At 57.4% G+C, this 14,117-nt stretch overlaps 1 protein-coding gene across 4 annotated transcripts; it reads right to left on the minus strand.

Moving 5' to 3' along the window:
- Positions 1-2,149: 2,149 nt before the first annotated feature.
- Positions 2,150-13,836, minus strand: LRRC74B (leucine rich repeat containing 74B). Of its 4 annotated transcripts, XR_016035284.1 has the most exons (10): positions 13,682-13,836; positions 13,067-13,209; positions 12,552-12,684; positions 11,561-11,767; positions 8,406-8,515; positions 7,279-7,394; positions 6,114-6,192; positions 3,854-4,166; positions 3,393-3,488; positions 2,601-2,636 (listed from the first exon to the last, which is right to left on the minus strand). XR_016035284.1 is itself a non-coding variant. In XM_055404945.2 (9 exons), the coding sequence occupies exons 1-9, from the start codon at positions 13,818-13,820 to the stop codon at positions 2,505-2,507; spliced, it is 1,155 nt and encodes a 384-aa protein (XP_055260920.2). In that variant the 5' UTR covers positions 13,821-13,836; the 3' UTR covers positions 2,150-2,504. The 4 variants fall into 4 exon arrangements, 3 of the variants coding, with proteins under 3 accessions (XP_055260920.2, XP_088684003.1, XP_055260917.2); XM_055404945.2 differs by lacking the exon at positions 3,854-4,166 and having other exon boundaries at positions 2,150-2,636; XM_088827877.1 differs by lacking the exons at positions 2,601-2,636; positions 3,393-3,488; positions 3,854-4,166 and having other exon boundaries at positions 4,199-6,192; positions 12,552-12,636.
- Between the last annotated feature and the right edge of the window lie 281 nt (positions 13,837-14,117).

Here is a 14,117-nt window from a genome sequence, read left to right on the forward strand (position 1 = left end):
TCATAGTGATTCTTTCTAAGGGCCACTTGACTTCACATTCCAAGATGTCTGGCTCTAGGTCAGTGATCAGGTTATCGTGACTATCTTGGTCGTGAAGATGTTTTTGGACAGTTCTTCTGTGTATTCTTGCCACCTCTTCTTAATATCTTCTGCTTCTGTTAGGTCCATACCATTTCTGTCCTTTATCAAGCCCATCTTTGCATGAAATGTTCCCTTGGAATCTCTAATTTTCTTGAAGAGATCTCTTGTTTTTCCTATTCTGTTGTTTTCCTCTATTTCTTTGCATTGATCACTGAGGAAGTCTTTCTTATCTCTCCTTGCTATTCTTTGGAACTGCATTCAGATGCTTATATCTTTCCTTTTCTCCTTTGCTTTTCACTTCTTTTCACAGCTATTTGTAAGACCTCCTCAGACAGCCATTTTGCTTTTTTGCATTTCTTTTCCATGGGGATGGTCTTGGTCCCTGTCTCCTGTACAATGTCATGAACCTCCATCCAGAGTTCATCAGGCACTCTATCTATCAGATCTAGTCCCTTAAATCTATTTCTCACTTCCACTATATAATCATAAGGGATTTGATTTAGATCATATCTGAATGGTCTAGTGGTTTTCCCTACTTTCTTCAATTTAAGTCTGAATTTGGCAATAAGGAGTTCATGATCTAAGCCACAGTCAGCTCCTGTATACAGCTTCTCCATCTTTGGCTGCAAAGAATATAATCAATCTGATTTCGGTGTTGACCATCTGGTGATGTCCATGTGTAGAGTCTTCTCTTGTGTTGTTGGAAGAGGGTGTTTGCTATGACCAGTGCGTTCTCTTGACAAAACTCTATTAGCCTTTGCCCTGCTTCATTCCGTGCTCCAAGGCCAAATTTGCCTGTTACTCCAGGTGTTTCTTGACTTCCTACTTTTGCATTCCAGTCCCCTATAATGAAAAGGACATCTTTTTTGGGTGTTAGTTCTATAAGGTCTTGTAGGTCTTCATAGCGGAGAAGGCAATGGCAAGTCACTCCAGTACTCTTGCCTAGAAAATCCCATGGATGGAGGAGCCTGGTAGGCTGCAGTCCGTGGGGTTGCTATGAGTCAGACATGACCCAGTGACTTCACTTTCACTTTTCACTTTCACACATTGGAGAAGGAAATGGCAACCCACTCCAGTGTTCTTGCCTGAAGAATCCCAGGGACGGGGGAGCCTGGTGGGCTTCCGTATATGGGGTCACACAGAGTCAGACATGACTGAAGTGACTTAGCAGCAGCAGCAGCAGCAGGTCTTCATAGAACCGTTCAACTTCGGCTTCTTCAGCGTTACTGGTTGGGGCATAGGCCTGGATTACTGTAATATTGAATGGTTTGCCTTGGAAACGAACAGAAATCATCCTGTCATTTTTAAGATTGCATCCAAGTACTGCATTTCGGACTCTTTTGTTGACCATGATGGGTACTCCATTTCTTCTAAGGGATTCCTGCCCACAGTAGTAGATATAATGGTCGTCCGAGTTAAATTCACCCATTCCAGTCCATTTTAGTTCACTGATTCCTAGAATGTCGACGTTCACTCTTGCCATCTCCTGTTTGACCACTTCCAATTTGCCTTGATTCTTGGACCTAACATTCCAGGTTCCTATGCAATATTGCTCTTTACAGCACCGGACCTTGCTTCTATCACCGGTCACATCCACAACTGGGTACTGTTTTTGCTTTTGCTCCATCCCTTTATTCCTTCTAGAGTTATTTCTCCACTGAGCTCCAGTAGCATACTGGGCACCTACCGACCTGGGGAATTCCTCATTCAGTATCCTATCATTTTGCCCTTTGTCACTGTTCCTGGGGTTCTCAAGGCAAGTATACTGAAGTGGTTTGCCATTCCCTTCTCCAGAGGACCACATTCGGCTGTGGTCCATGTGATCAGATCGACTAGTTTCCTATGATTATGATTTCAGTGTGTCTGCCCTCTGATGCCCCCTCGCAATACCTACCATCTTATTTGGGTTTCTCTTGCCTTGGGCGTGGGATATGTCTTCACAGCTGCTCCAAGAAAGCACAGCCGCTGCACCTTACCTTGGACAAGGGGTATCTCCTCAAGGCTGCCCCTCCTGACCTTGAATGTGGAATAGCTCCTCTCGGCCCTCCTGCGCCCGCACAACCATTACTATAATCCCAAATTTCATCCTTTTTTATTGCCAAGTAATATTCCATTGTATAAGTACACCACATTCTATTTATCCACTCCTCAGTTGGTGGGTATTTGCATTTTATGGATATCATGGATAATGCTGCTTAAGTTTTTGTGTGGACATGTTTACATTTCTCCGGAGTGCAAATTTGGGACCTGAATGAGAACCGTGGAAGACCCTGGTTAACACTGATGTCTCGGTCACTATGAAGGCCAGCTCTGCAGGACTTCCACCTGGTTGACACGGGGCCTCAGTGCACTCGTGTTGAAAGGCACCTTGAAGTGGAAGTGGCCCATGGGAGAGAGAAGAAAGTCACACAACACATAGTCACTCAGGTGGTCTGAAGACGGCCAAATTCTTTTTTGTACTCCACTCTGCGGGCAGCTGTCTTTATGCAAAGCCCTGGAAGAATGACCTTCACTGAACTGGCGAGGTCATCAAACTCTCTGTTCACCTGGATATCCTGAGGAGAAGCCCATCACCAGGCAGGATGTTATCACTTTCTGAGAACTTGACCATTTTACTTACACAAGGTCTCGAAGAGCCTCACGGGGCATCAGTTTGTCCCAAGTTTGAACGATTGAAACTGTAAACACATCTCTGAACAGGCTTTGACTCAAGCCTGGGTTGAAATAAATCAGAGGGAGAATGAGCATTGATTTGTAACTAGACTCTTCATGATTTGTATTTGGGGATTCTCTCATTTGTGTTTGACCACCTTAGAAAAGAGTGATATTTTTCCTACATTAAAAGGCAAAATTGGAACTTCCCTGGTGGTCCAGTGGCTAAGACTCCACACTGCCAATAAATAATTTTTTAAAGGCAAAATGGAGTGAAACAGGGTTCTCATCTCTCGTGCAGCCCCCCATGTGAACCTCCAGCACTGGGATCCACTCGCAGGCTCTACTGAGTGGGAGGAGGGGCTGCCTTGCAAGAGCTGAACCTGCAAATCCAGACATCAGTGAGCATGGGCCTCAGAGCCTCCTGCTCTCTCTCTGCCAATGAAGAACCCAGGCAGGGGTCCGAGGTGGGCCACCATGACCCCCGCACAGGGGCAGGAGCGGAGTCAGAGTGGCCAGGTTGGAACTCGGGTGTGGCCACACCGTATACCTGAGCCAGGCACTCTCTCCAGTCCCCACTTCTTTCCTTCTAAAATGGAGAAAGTCATATCTCCCAGGGCTGTTGGGAGGGTCAGAGACAAGGTTTATGAGAAACTCACAGAAAAGTCCAGAAGCTCCAGTGCAGACTGTGGATTAGCCTGGACAGACTTGAGCACACCAGAGCAACCTTCACTTCGCATGGGATTCCTGGACACCTGACAAGCACACAAGTCCCTCAGGGAGGGACGCCAAGCCCAGGGCAACGGGAGGGATCCCCCATCTTTGTGGATGTGGCTCCGGGCGGCCCTATTATCTCAGCTCAAAAGGCTCCTCCCTGCGACATGATGCCTTTGGTGGTGCTGGACCCGGGAATAGCGGAAGGGAGTGGACACTGGCTGCACCCCCACCCTGCACCCACTCTGTGTTAGGAATCAAAGACACACGAGGCATGCCCTGCCCTTAAAGAGCTCACCGTCTCAGGGAGGAGAGGAAAGGAAACACAACAGGGCAGTGTGGAGAGTGCCGAGAGACCCCTGCACCAACCCTCCATGGAACGTGAAGGGCACATGGGATGAGACACCTGAGCTGAGCTTTCCAGGCCTCAGGAGCAAAGCGGGGCTGAGAGGTTTACTGCGTGGCTGGGAAAGTGCAAGCCGCTTGGGCTGAGAGTCTTTTCATGCTGTTCATGGGCTTCTCAAGGCAAGAATCCTGAAGTGGTCTTCCATTCCCTTCTCCAGTGGACCACGTGTTGTCAGAACTCTCCACCGTGAGCCGTCCGTCTTGGGGGGCCCTACACGGCATGGCTCATAGTTTCATTGAGTTAGAGAAGGCTGTGGGCCATGTGATCAGTTTGATTAGTTTTCTGTGACTGCGGTTTTCAGTCTGTCTGCCCTCTGATGGAGAAGGAGAAGAGGCTTATGGAAGCTTCCTCATGGGAGAGACTGACTGACTGTGGGGGAAACTCTTTTGTTCTGATGGGTGGGGCCATGCTCAGTAAATCTTGGATCCAATTTTCTGTTGATGGGCGGGGCTGTGTTCCCTCCTTGTTGTTTGACAACAGACTGGTTCCAAATTGGGAAAGGAGTATATCAAGGCTATATGTTGTCACCTTGCTTATTTAACTTATATGCAGAGTATATCATGAGAAATGCTGGACTGGATGAAGCATAAGCTGGAATCAAGATCGCCAGGAGAAATATCAATAGCCTCAGATATGCAGATGACACCACCCTTATGACAGACAGTGAAGAGGAACTGAAGATCCTCTTGATGAAAGTGAAAGAGGAGAGATGAAAAAGCTGGCTTAAAACTCAACATTCAAAAAATGAAGATTGTGGCATCCGGTCCTATCACTTCATGGGAAATAGATGGGGAAACAATGGAAACAGTGACAGACTTTCTTTTTTTGGGCTCCAAAGTCATTGCAGATGGTGACTGCAGTTGTGAAATTAAAAGACCCTTGCTCCTTGGAAGAAAAGCTATGATCAACCTAGACAGCATATTAAAAAGCAGAGACATTACTTTTCCAGCAAAGGTCCGTCTAGTCAAAACTATGGTTTTTCCAACAGTCATGTATGGATGTGAGAGTTGGACTATAAAGCCGGGTGCTGAAGAATTGATGCTTTTGAACTGTGGTGTTGGAGAAGACTCTTGAGAGTCCCTTGGACTGCAAGGAGATCCAACCAGTCCATCCTAGAGGAGATCAGTCCTGGGTGTTCATTGGAAGGACTGATGTTGGAGCTGAAACTCCAATACTTTGGCCATGTGATGCAAAGAACTGAGTCACTGGAAAAGGCCCTGATGCTGGGAAAAATTGAAGGCAAGAGAAGGGGACGACAGAGGATGAGATGGTTGGATGGCATCACTGACTCGATGGACATGGGTTTGAGCAAGCTCTGGGAGTTGGTGATGGACAGGGAGGCCTGGTGTGCTACAGTCCATGGGGTCGCAAAGAGTCGGACACGACTGAGCGACTGAACTGAACTGAACTGGGCTGAGAGTGAAGGGCCTCAGGGTGGGGAGGAGGGTGGGGCTGGCGGAGCACAGAGTCCAGGCACTGTGAGTGAGCAGATGACTGAGCTCGGTGTTTTGCAGAGAGATTTAAAGCCAGGACCACTTCCTGTTTAGGACCTGATGGCAGGCGGGGAGGAGGGGCAGCGGGCAGCCCATCCCCTCTCCCCGGGGGAAAGGTGTGGCGCAAGGGGTGTCAGCACTGGGCCCCAGCTGACAGGATGGGAAGGAGCCCCCCACCTAGAGGCAGCCCTTGGGGGGGACGGCGAGGTCAGGTTCGACTCCCAGAATCCCATGCGCCTGTTCTCATCTAGGGGACCGTCTGGCAGGTGGCTAGAAATGGAGACTCAGAGCTTAGAGAGAGGTCTGGGTTCTACTCGGCAAGAGTGAGCCTCAGGCTGGGAAAGTGGGTGCTGCTGGGGGCTCCTGTGCCCCCTGAAGGCCAGGCACGGCTGATGTCCCGGACCTGCTGTGCTGTCCTCGGAGCGTGTGCACCTGGCACAGAGGTCCTGGAGGGCCTGCTCCAGCCTCCCCTCACTACCTTCTGTGCTCAGAGGTCGGCCACTTCCTCCCCACCGGAGACTTAACACCTACATGGCCCCTGGGTTCCAGCAAGGCCAGGGGGAGGTGAGGGGAAGCCTGGCGGGAGTCCGAAGGAACTTGTGGGCCAGGCCAGAGATGGGTGAGTGGATGATGAGGTTGTGGGAGGAAGCCGGGCGCCCCCTCCCCGTGTGCCCGCAGGCACCAGGGTGAGATGTGGTGGGAGGGGGCTGTGTGGGCAGGCACAGGCGGGTCTGTGCCGGTGCCTCCCCCATCAGGCTGGCACTCACAGCGAGAATCCTCAGTGTCTGGTTGACTCGCAGGCCCAGGCCCAGGCTCAGGGCTCCCGCCGCAGAGATGCGGTTGTTGCTGCAACAGAAAGGCGCGTGCCTTGCGCTGCCTTGCAGGCAGCTGTGCAGAGCCACACTGCGCAGGGCCGCGGCTGGAGCTGCTGGTGCGACCCCCAGGTCCAGCCTCCAAGCACTCTTCGGGGGCCCTGGGCAGGTCCATGTGTAGATGCTTCAGCAGTCCTCCAGTGTTCAGGGCCCAGCAGACGTGCCCAGAGGGTTCCACCCCCTAGCTCCACCCCCCAGTGGAGACCAGCGGCTGCTCCCCGGTCCTCCGCGATGTCTCCGTCCCCACGACAGCCACCCGGCTCCCTCACCACCTCCTTCTGCTCCCGTTGGGCCCAAACTCTAGGCCCCCTCACCGCTCTTGGCTACTTTGTCTCCAGGCCAGCCCCACTTCCCTCCATCTTCTCAGACCCCAGCTTTCCCCCACTGGGAGGGGAAAATGGGTCTGATGGAGCAGATGCCTGTGCCAATGGCGGACAGCCCCAGACCTGTTCAACCTCCACCTCCTCCCTTTGCTCTGATTTTTCCAGGAAGCCTGGGACCCTGCCTGGGCTTGGAGGAGCAGCCCACCCGTGGCAGGCCCCTAGCAGCCACGTGCTGGACAGAGCACAAACTGCTCCTGAAAGGGAAGAGCATGTGCGTGGACACCACCGCCCTCACCGGCTCTGCTGCGGAGGTTTACATGTTTGCATCTCCCAGCCCCCAGCCACGCGGTAGGAATTGCGAGTCCCCACGTACAAAGGATGGGCTTCCCTAGTGGCTCAGAGGGTAAAGAATCTGCCTGAATGTAGGAGTCCCAGGTTCAGTCCCTGGGTTGGGAAGATCCCCTGGAGGAGGGCATGGCAACCCACTCCAGTATTCTAGCCTGGAGAATCCCATGGACAGAAGAGCCTGGTGGGCTACAGTCCATAGGGTCGCAAAGAGTCGGACACGACTGAGTGACTAACGCTTCCACATAGGAAGGATGAACTTGAGTGGCAGGGACACAGTGGCATGCCCTGGGACTGGGACAGGTTCCGGCCCTGAGTGTGAACAGCGGCCGGAGGAGCCGCAGTCCTTGGATGGTGGGGGTCTGGGGGTGGCGGTGGGGCCCTGGTCTCACCCCATGTAGAGCTCCTCCAGCACACTGTTAGTCTTGAGCGCCTCCCCCACCGCGGAGGCTCCAGAATCGCCACAGCCATTGTACGAGATGTCCAGGACCCGCAGGAAGATGTTTGCCTGGGACACAGAGGAGCAACCCCGTGGGGCCACACATGCCGGAGGAAGCCAGGCCCCAGCCTCCGAGCCCAGGAGGGCTGAGGAGCAGAGTGTGGACCGGGAGCAGAAGACCCCAGAGGTTGCAGGTGAGAGCCTGGGCTTGGGCGGTGGTGATCGATAGAGGGTGGGCATGGACGTGAGTGAGCCTCAGAGGGAGCGGTCTGTCCTGGGGCCACAGGCCCCAGAGACACAGTGACGGGAGCTCCTCTCGGGCAGGGACCCCAAGGCACAGAGCCTCCCAGCGCCCAAGGAGGACGCCAGTGAAGGACTGTTGGATATGTGCCCGGGGGACTGTGACGGGGAGGAGTGGCGAGCCCGTGGGTGCCCAGCTTGTGGGGCGGGACCCCGGTCAATCTTGTGGGAGGGCAAGGCCGTGCTGCCATTCCGCAAGGAGGATCCCGCAGAGGCAGCTGCCCCCGGGGGCATCACGGGGCCCTGTGCCCCCCACTGCCCAGGCGCTGGGACCAGGGAGCAGGCGGAGCGTGTGAGAGGGTGTGCAGGGGGCCCAGGGCTGTCACCTCAGGCAAGCTTCTGCCGAGCAGCGAGTGTGTATCACTGGACTGCACGCTGTCCCCCACCCGAGTGTCCGTGACGCCTCTGGAGGCGTGCGTCTCCAGCTGTGGACCCTCACTTAGCGCCCTGGGAGTCGGTGCAGGGAGACCAATCCGTTGTCATTAAATGGGGCCGGGGAAACTGGAGTCACCTGGAGAAACATCCCAAGCGCTGCTGGGAAGACCCAAGCTCCTTCCTTTCTTTCTTTTTTGGACTGTACCATGAGGCATGTGGGATCTCAGTTCCTCAGGCAGGAACTGAACCTGTGCCCCCTGAAGTGAAAGCACGCAGTCTTAGCCACTGGACTGCCAGGGAAGTCCCCAGGGCTCATTTCCGAAGAGCTGCAAGAGATGGGGGGCTGGTGCTGGGAGACCCACCCCCGAAGGAAGCCGGAGGGGCTTGCTGGGCGGGGCCTCGTACCTCCAGTCCCCTGGCGAAGGCCACGGCTCCCGGGCCCCCCAGGTGATTCCAGCTCACGCTGAGCTCCATGAGTCCTGTGTTTTCTGCCAGGGCTGGTCCAAGCGTCTCCCCTTCAGAAACACCACGACAGACTTTCTTATTCACGCTGATCATTCCTTCAAGGACTGATAGCGACACCCACTGTGGGCCAGGGTCTCTCTGTGCCGACCCCCCGTGGGCCTGCCCTGCCCTCAAGGCCTTCAGGTTTGATAGAGAAGCTGTAAACACACATCTGGGGGATGTGAGCTATCCAGCCACAAACAGGGAGGCTTGGGGACAGAGTGGGGACTAACCCTGCCTTGAGGGGGTGGTCAGGAAAGCGGAGAGAGCCTTGAAGATGCAGGGACGCCCCATGCACCTGTGGAGAGCGAATGCGGCGGGGAGGAGGAGGGACAGGGAGCTCGTGGAGACACACGCAGGGCTGGCGCTGGGCCCCCGGGCGAGGCTGTGAGGGGAGCTAGGTGTGATGGGCACTAGAGAGACGCTTTAAGAAGAAACAAGGTTATGGTGGGTGGGGGCGGGAACCAGAGGTCAGGGGACCCGCTGGGTGGCTTGTGCCACCGTCTCCGCAGGAGGTGACAAGGTCAGCGCCGCTGTGGTAGAGAGGAGGCAGTGGTGTAGAGGAGAGGACTGCCCTGGTGGTCCAGTGGCTGAGACTCCCGAGCTCCCAAAGCAGGGGGCCCGATCACACATGCTGCAGCCGGAGAGCCTGCGTGCCACAGCTGTGACCCAGTGCAGCCAAACAAACCAGTAAAGTGGGAGTCGCTCAGTCGTGTCCGACTCTGCAGCCCACCAGGCGCCTCTGCCCGTGGGGTTCTCCCGGCAAGAACACTGGAGCAGGCTGCCACGCCCTTCTCCAAATAAATGAGTAAGTAAATATTAAAAAGAAAGGGGAAAAAGGAAAGGAAAGAGCAGGGCTGAGTGGATAAGAAACCCGAGAGCTATTTTACACGTAAGATGGGCAGAAGCCCCGCCCACCCTCTCTGCCGAGTTCTGGCTCAGTGGGTCTGATCTGCTTCTAGTTCTCAGCTCCGGCAGCTGCCTCCGCTCCCCTCCACCCCCGTGTGCAACTGCTGATGCCCTTCTTTATCTGGGGAACAGCTCCTCATTCCCACCCGGGAAGCCTTGCTTACTCAGCCAGGCCGGGCCGGGCCACCTCGGACCCGTAGTCTGCTCTGTGTTCATCCTTCCAGGCTCTGGGCATTAGACCTCCCTGCCTGGCCCCTCTCCATGGTGCCGGTACCCAGCACAGAGCAGAAGGCTCGGCAGCACCTTGGAGAGCTCCCCGCAGGGCCGCGCGGACTCCCGGCACCTCCCTGAGATTTGGGCCCCCACCCTGCGTCCAGCACCCGGTCTGACAGCCGCAGGGTCTCAGACACGTGCAGGGCTAGGAGAGGCAGGTGGCGGCAGCGCCCTCTTTGGCGGGAAGCCCCTTCTCTGCTGAGCAGCAGGAGGGTTAGCGGGACCTACAGCCGTGAATCAGCCTCCTGTGGTCCCGCTGCATGCTCTTCACGACCCCTGGAGCCACCCCACGAGGCCGGTGCTACCCTGGTCATGGGTCAGGAGGGGAGGCTGAGATCCCTCAGGGAGGCGGGCCCGCCCACAGACCCCCACGCGCCGTGCAGCCTTCGAAGGGCCTCGAGTCCCAAGCCCCTCCAACCTCACTGCCTGTTTGGTGCTGGCCCAGAGGAACACCTAGGCTTACTTTGTCAAAAGCCTGAAATGAGTTTCTCTTTTAATCTGCCTGTTCACACAGCAGTTTTCTCAGAAGGCAGACTGTCTGTCTCGCAGTTGAACTCTAGGACTGAACCTCCCATGGCGAGGCTAGTGCCATTCACTCACGCTCAGCAGGCAGAGCAGTGATTCCCGAACTTTCTGGATCAGGTGAATCTCCTGGGGCAGCTGTTACAATGCAGGTGCACAGGCATGCCCCCCAGCAGGATTCAGAGGCCCAGAAGATCCCAGGCCTCGGAAGCTGTGTTCCTAACCCAGGGTCCTGGGGGATTTTTTTTATTTTAGAAAAACTTTGTTTAAAATTCTATTTGTCTGCACTAGGTCTTAGCTGAAACATATGAGATCTGGTTCCCTGACCAAGGACCTGAACCCAGGCCCCTGCATTGGGGAAACACAGTCCTAGTTACTGGAGCCTCAGGGAAGGGCCCCAGGGGACTCTCGGAGTTGACTGGGTGGTTGAGGACAGGCAGGGAGAAGTCTATGTTCCTGGCAAGGCAGCCAGCCCGTGCAAAGGCCCTGGGGCACGGGAGAAAGTGCTCAGCTGGGGGAGTCCCACTGATGTCTCCTGCAGCGCTTGGAGCAACGTCCTCACGTCCTGCCTTGATGTGGGCCCTGCGGCCCCTCTGCCACTCCGTCCCACGTCAGGCCCTGCTCTCCTAGCTCACTAGCCCAGCCACCCTGGTGTCTGTCTGTCTCTCTGGGAAATGGTTCCTCTGCTTGAAATGCTCTCCCTCTGCTCTTGCCATGACTGACTTCTCCCTTCTGCACGCCTCAGCTTAACTGTCGCCTCCTCACAGAGTCCTCCCTGGTGGCCACTCCTCTATAGTGGGGAAGTCCATTCTCTGGAATCCTGCCCTGCCTCTCTCATGGCACCGAATTATGGAGGGTAATCCTGTTAACATGTGCCCCGTGAGGGCGTGCTTGCTGATTTGCTTCAGTCGTGTCTGACTCTCTGCAACCCCATGGACTGTAGCCTGCCAGGCTCCTCTGTCCATGGGATTCTCCAGGCAAGAACACTGGAGTGGATTGCCGTGCCTTCCTCCAGGGGATCTCCCCGACCCAAGGTTTGAACCCAAGTCTCTTGCGTCTCCTGCATTGGCAAGCAGGTTCTTTACCATTAGCACAATCTGGGAAGCCCTCCGTGAGGGCAAGGTCTTTGTTGAGTTCATGGTTGGACCCCTAGTGGCTGTCAGGGCCCACAGGCAGTGCTGGGCAGAGAAAAATCTGGGGAATGGACTGAGCCCCGGGGTGGGGGTGGGGGTGCAGGGAACAGGAGCCGGGCACGGATGCTGGGAGTGGTCCTGCCTATCTCCGCCCACCCTGCCCCAGGAAGGCAGTCCCGAGCACCCCCGTGGTGGCCCTGGCCGGTGGCCGGATGGTACCTGCTTGGTCATTCAGCTGGTTGTAGCTCAGGTCCAGGGATTTCAGGCCCGTGTGGGCCAGCAGGAGTTCAGCCAGGTACTGGGCTGCCTGCTCCTCCAGGCCATTCCCTGCCAGCTGCACCCTCTGCACGGCCGGGCTCACCACCAGGGCAGCACAGACAGCCCGGGCTCCCTCCGCTCCCAGCCAGTTCTCCGACAGGTCCACATCTGGGGGCCAGCACCACTCCTCAGAGACAGGCTCCAGAGCCAGGCCCCGCCCCCTTCCGTCCCCCACAGCTGCCCAGCCTGTCCCAGCATGGGGGGCTTAGCAGCCGGACTGTCCTGGGGTGGATGGTGAGTCTGCTCCCCACCGGCTGGGTCCCCTGCGGCCCCAGGCAGCTCCCCAGAGCCCCATCCCCAGTCCGTGTGTCCACAAGCTTTGTCGGGGGCTAACACTGCCTACTCTGTGGAGCTGCAGTGTAGACGCACCCAGCCCCTCAGTGGGTGATTCACGCCTGGCAGCCGTGTGGCCCGCCCACGGAAGCCCCACTGCCACGTCTCCGGGCACTTTCAGTGATGGCCCAAGTGGCCGCGCAAGGAGGGCTTATATGAGCAGACGCTCTGCTGAACATATGTCCCCACATCTCCAAGGGCTGAGTGCTGAAACTGAGGCTCAGCAAGGCTGGCTCCTTGCCCAGGGTCCCCCCGCCCTTCCGTGGCAGAGGCAGCATCTGGATCCAGCCCCTCTCCTCTTGCCCTGCCCGGCCCCTGCCTGTCTGCCCCCTGCCTCTCTGCATCCAGGCACTGGGAGGCCACCACACGCAGGGGGTGCTGGCAGGCCGTAGGCAGTGGAGGAGGCCCCACAACTCCAGGTGCCCCACAGAGGGCCTGACCCCACCCCAGCCTCCCCACCCTGTGATGAAGCCCCGCCGCCAGCAGGAGCAGCAGCTGGGAGCGGGGTGAGAAGGCCCCGTGTGGGGTAGCCCAGCCCCACCCCAGGCTCAGAACCTACCACAGATGCTGCGGCTTTTGCTTAGAGTGCCCGCCAGGGCCTCTGCGCCGACCCCACAGAGTCCGTTGTCCCGAAGGTCCAGCCGCTTGATGTAGGGATTGGAGGTCAGTGCACAGGCCAGAGCCCGGGCCCCCTGGGACAGAGAGGGACCTGACGGGCCTGGTCCTTCCCAGGGCTGCAGACACAGCGGGGCACTCCCTGGGCTCTGCCTGTGGGGCTCAACCTGCTCAGTTCCTTCCTACAGGCCCAGGGATGCCAGCTTCTCCTTCTCGGTCTCCCCAGGAGCTTAACCCAATAAATTAGGGGTGCCCTGCAGGCCCCCCAGTCCTCGTACTGAACTCTGTCGTAGCTCCGATCCCACCTGTCACTCAGTGTCGGGGTTGGGACATGCCTGGGACCACAAGCGGTGCAGGGGAGTGTGGTGGAGGGGTGGGCTCAAGAAGGGACCCCTCCCAAGGCTGCTGCCTCCCAGGTCCTTGCCCTCCAGGCCTGCCCGAGGGTCCCTCCCAGGGTACCTGTGGCCCCAGACCACGGTGCCGCAGGCTGAGCTCTGGGGCGTTCCCTTGGCGTAGAAAGCAGGAGGCAGGCACAACGCTGTGGGCCCGGCAGGACCTCAGGTATAGGGTGTCGTTGCCCAGCTCGCCAGGCTTGCGGGCACCTGATGGGAGACAGGGTTCCCGTGGCTCCCTCCCGCTGGCCCCGCTGCCCAGCCTGGTCTCCCCTCTGGAGGCGTCTCCTCCTCTGCTGGCAGTCGCGCCGCTTTTGTAGCTGGTCCTGGCCCTCCGCTCCCCGCCCACCCCCCGACCCCGCAGGGTTTGCCGTCTCTTCCCCAGGATTGCAGACCACAGGGCTGTGTGAACCTCTTTTGGGGAGGAAACCGAAGCGATTCTAAGTTTCCTACCTCCATTCCTTTAGTTTATTTTCTGATGGCCGGGCTGAGACAGCCCCTCTTACACAGTTTGTGGGGGGTGATTGCCTCTTAACCTCATTCTGGAAGCCTGTTCTAAGGCTGGAACTGAGGCCGCCAGGAGCATGGTGGGGAGGGCACTCCACGGAGGGGTGCGCTCCTGCTGGACGGGGTCCCCTGCCTACGCGGCCCAGCCTGCCCCCCACCCCCTGCCAGAAGGCACCTTCTGTCTCCTGGTCGGAGTCCGAACCCGCGCCCGAGCCCTTCTCGGCCTCCGGGACCCCAGCAGGACGCCCAGAGGCCGCCGCTGCCCCGTCGTCCTGGGCCTCCTTCCCCCCAGGCTCCTGGAGGGGACCCCTCATGGTTACGTCCACTGAGCAGTCGCGGCCGCAGAGCGGGGACGCGAGGGGCTGCGGCGGAGGGCGGCCCGGGGATGGGGCGGGCCCTCCGGCTCATCGGCCAATCTGGTGGGGCGCCTGTCCGCTGCAGCCAATAGGGACGCCGCCCCGGCAGCAGTTGCCCAGGCGACCCCAAGTTGTTGGTTGCTGCGGACGCCGCCAAGAGCGCGCGCTGAACCTGGCCCGCTCGCAGCCAGGACCGATGGGCGCGCGCGGCTGGCTTGCCTCCTCGTCGTCCTCTTTGCACTTGGGAGCCTGGGA

This window comes from Moschus berezovskii, chromosome 19, assembly GCF_049115385.1.
Source record: "Moschus berezovskii isolate FMDL1 chromosome 19, NW_MosBer_1.0, whole genome shotgun sequence".
Classification (NCBI taxonomy): Eukaryota; Metazoa; Chordata; class Mammalia; order Artiodactyla; family Moschidae; genus Moschus; species Moschus berezovskii.